Source organism: Mauremys reevesii, linkage group 18 (assembly GCF_016161935.1).
Source record: "Mauremys reevesii isolate NIE-2019 linkage group 18, ASM1616193v1, whole genome shotgun sequence".
NCBI classification, from domain to species: domain Eukaryota; kingdom Metazoa; phylum Chordata; order Testudines; family Geoemydidae; genus Mauremys; species Mauremys reevesii.
Genome location: NC_052640.1, coordinates 6,213,503 through 6,215,995, shown reverse-complemented (window position 1 = coordinate 6,215,995; position 2,493 = coordinate 6,213,503). Strand labels below are relative to the sequence as shown.

The following is a 2,493-nucleotide window of genomic DNA, read 5'->3' as shown; positions in this document are numbered from 1 at the left end:
AAGTCCCACTGGATGATCTATCTCAGGCAGTCTTCCATTCCTCTGCCCAGGCTAGGCTATTTCCCCAGTGGCTAATAAGGGGACCCACTTACTACTCTGGGTTCTAGCTGAGGGACCCTATGTTTAGTAACTATGGTCCAAGCAATCCCAGACCAAGTTTCTGTTTCCCTAGGCTCTTTGCTGTTTTTCCCTTCTCTTCCAACCTACCCCAGGTTGCCATTGGAGCTTCCTCTGCTCCCTACAACTACTTTACCATATCTCTTGTTCTTGCTAGAATCTACAGTCAATAGCAGGATCCCAGGGCTTTCTGCCCCTAGACCACTTCCTTGATTCTTGCCAATTCACCTCCTCTTTAGGGGGTGACCATAGAGTTCCTTCCTACAAATGCTTCTTGTGGGCCATTTCTTGGTTATATACCAGGCCAGCCTGCCCAGCTGGGCTTCATCATCAGTTAGACCTTATCAGTCCTGACTCTCCTCCAGGTGCAGCCTGTCACATGGTTGATTGACCCTTTTTTCTTACGCAGGCCTTGTATGGTGTGATTACCCCATCACAGTGTCCCTTAACTTTGGGTACACACAGCTTATTGTGCCATCCTCTTTAAATATAGAATCAAAGTATGATGACAAAGTCAGTGGGTTTTATGTGATACCAGTTGTTTAAATGTCACTTTGCTTTAATGCCATTTAGCTTTTGCTACTATAATTTATATCTGTTTATCAGAGATAAAGAATTTCTTCAACATGTGGAATGATATTGAACTTCTGACAAACGATGACACAGGAAGTGGACGACTGAACATAGGTTCAAGACAAGAATGTGGAACTGCCTTGTACCAAGAGGATACTCTAGTTAAAATAACTTCCTCTGAAAAGGTAGAATTTATCAGGATCAGAGCTTATTATGCTGGAATTTATTGGAATTGTTGAAAAGCATTACTCTTATCTGTATTTTTAAAGGTACTTTTAGTTGCTTATTTCATAGCTCTTCTTTTTATTTCTAAGGTCTTGTGTAATCCAAAACTATATGCATGCAACTCAAGTGATGGCTGTATTATTGTGGCTGACAGATCAGTGGCACTTCTTGATAGCATTTGCCAGTCTTTTCAGATGCACATTCAATTTGGTGAGTTTATTGTTTTGGAATTAAACTAACTGCAAGTGAAAATTGCCTATGGATTCAGTTAATTGAAAACAGCTTTATTATTTTAATTATTTTTTAACTGAAAATACAGGAAGTATCCTTCATCAATATATCCTAGATTAAAAAAAAAAACGAAAAACCCCACCATTATAACAGATAATTTGTATAAACAATACAGCACCTCTGTTGCCCCCTAGAGGGCATTAACAAAGCTCCTATTAACTTTATTGGGGATGTGTCTGAGTGCAGAGGTCCACCTATGTGAAGCTCTTTGCAGGATTGAGGCTTGAAGTCTCAATTCTGGAAACATTTATGGGTGAGCTTAATATTAAATATGTGGGGAATCCTCATGGCTTCTGTGGGACTACTCACATGAATGAAGGGGTGTGTATTTGCAGGATTGGGTTCAAAAAGTGAAACTACAGATATGATCCAAAGACTCACAATTTTCACTCAAGATGCAAACTGGGGAGAGATCAAATCTATATAACCATGGAGACAAACTATATCTGCTATTTTTATTACCTTAAAAGTATGTAATATGTGAGACAGAATCAGTGGTTTGAGCATTGGGCTGCTAAACCCAGGGTTGAGTTCAATCCTTGAGGGGGCCATTTGGGGATTGGTCCTGCTTTGAGCAGGGGGTTGGACTAGATGATCTCTTCAGGTCCCTTCCAACCCTAATAATCTATGATTCTATGACCAACTAATAGTGCTTTTAGTTGAAAAAGATTTATATTAACACAAAAGTTAAATAGAACCATTTATATCATAGAATACAAAACCCTGTTGATATTAGAACAGTGATTTACCAGCTCTTCACAAAAATGAATTGTGGCCAATTTTTAGAATCATTATATTAGTCTCAAGCCTGATTTTGGGAGGTTTGTGCTGGGCTATTATAAATTGCTGTACTTGTATTTTTAACTTGTATCAAGGGTGCCTAGAGCACCGTTTCTCAAATGCGGCCACAGCAGCTTCTTGGGTGGTCATGGGGAGCAAGGGCAGCAAAGCAGGTCTCCAGAGACAGGTGGGGCATAATGCTGAAGGAGCAAGGTGAGCTCTGTACCTGGGAGGGGATGGGGGGTCTTAGTGGGGATCGGACTTCCGCCCTGGGGTGGTTAGGCAGTGGGGACTTAGGGAGCCTGTCTGCAGACTAGGGCTCCAGCCCTGGAGTTCCAGCCTCCAACCCCTGGCTGCACGGCAGCAGGCTCCAATCCCGGTTCTGGCCATGTGATGCTGACCCCTAATCCCGCCAGCAGCTGCTGGCCCCAGGCGCTAACTCCCATCCGTGTGCATTGACCCCCAGCCCTAGTCACTGATCCCAGGTACTGGCCCCAGCGCCGACCC

At 42.8% G+C, this 2,493-nt stretch overlaps 1 protein-coding gene across 9 annotated transcripts in view; it reads left to right on the top strand.

The window, feature by feature from the left end:
- Window positions 1-2,493, top strand: part of KNTC1 (kinetochore associated 1) — a 75,880-nt gene that overhangs the window by 5,691 nt on the left and 67,696 nt on the right. For all 9 annotated transcript variants that reach the window (XM_039504475.1, XM_039504467.1, XM_039504466.1 and 6 more), the window contains 2 exons: window positions 724-875; window positions 1,005-1,125. In XM_039504475.1, the coding sequence (XP_039360409.1) occupies window positions 744-875; window positions 1,005-1,125 (253 nt within the window). In that variant the 5' untranslated portion in view covers window positions 724-743. The remainder of the gene's footprint in view (window positions 1-723; window positions 876-1,004; window positions 1,126-2,493) is intronic.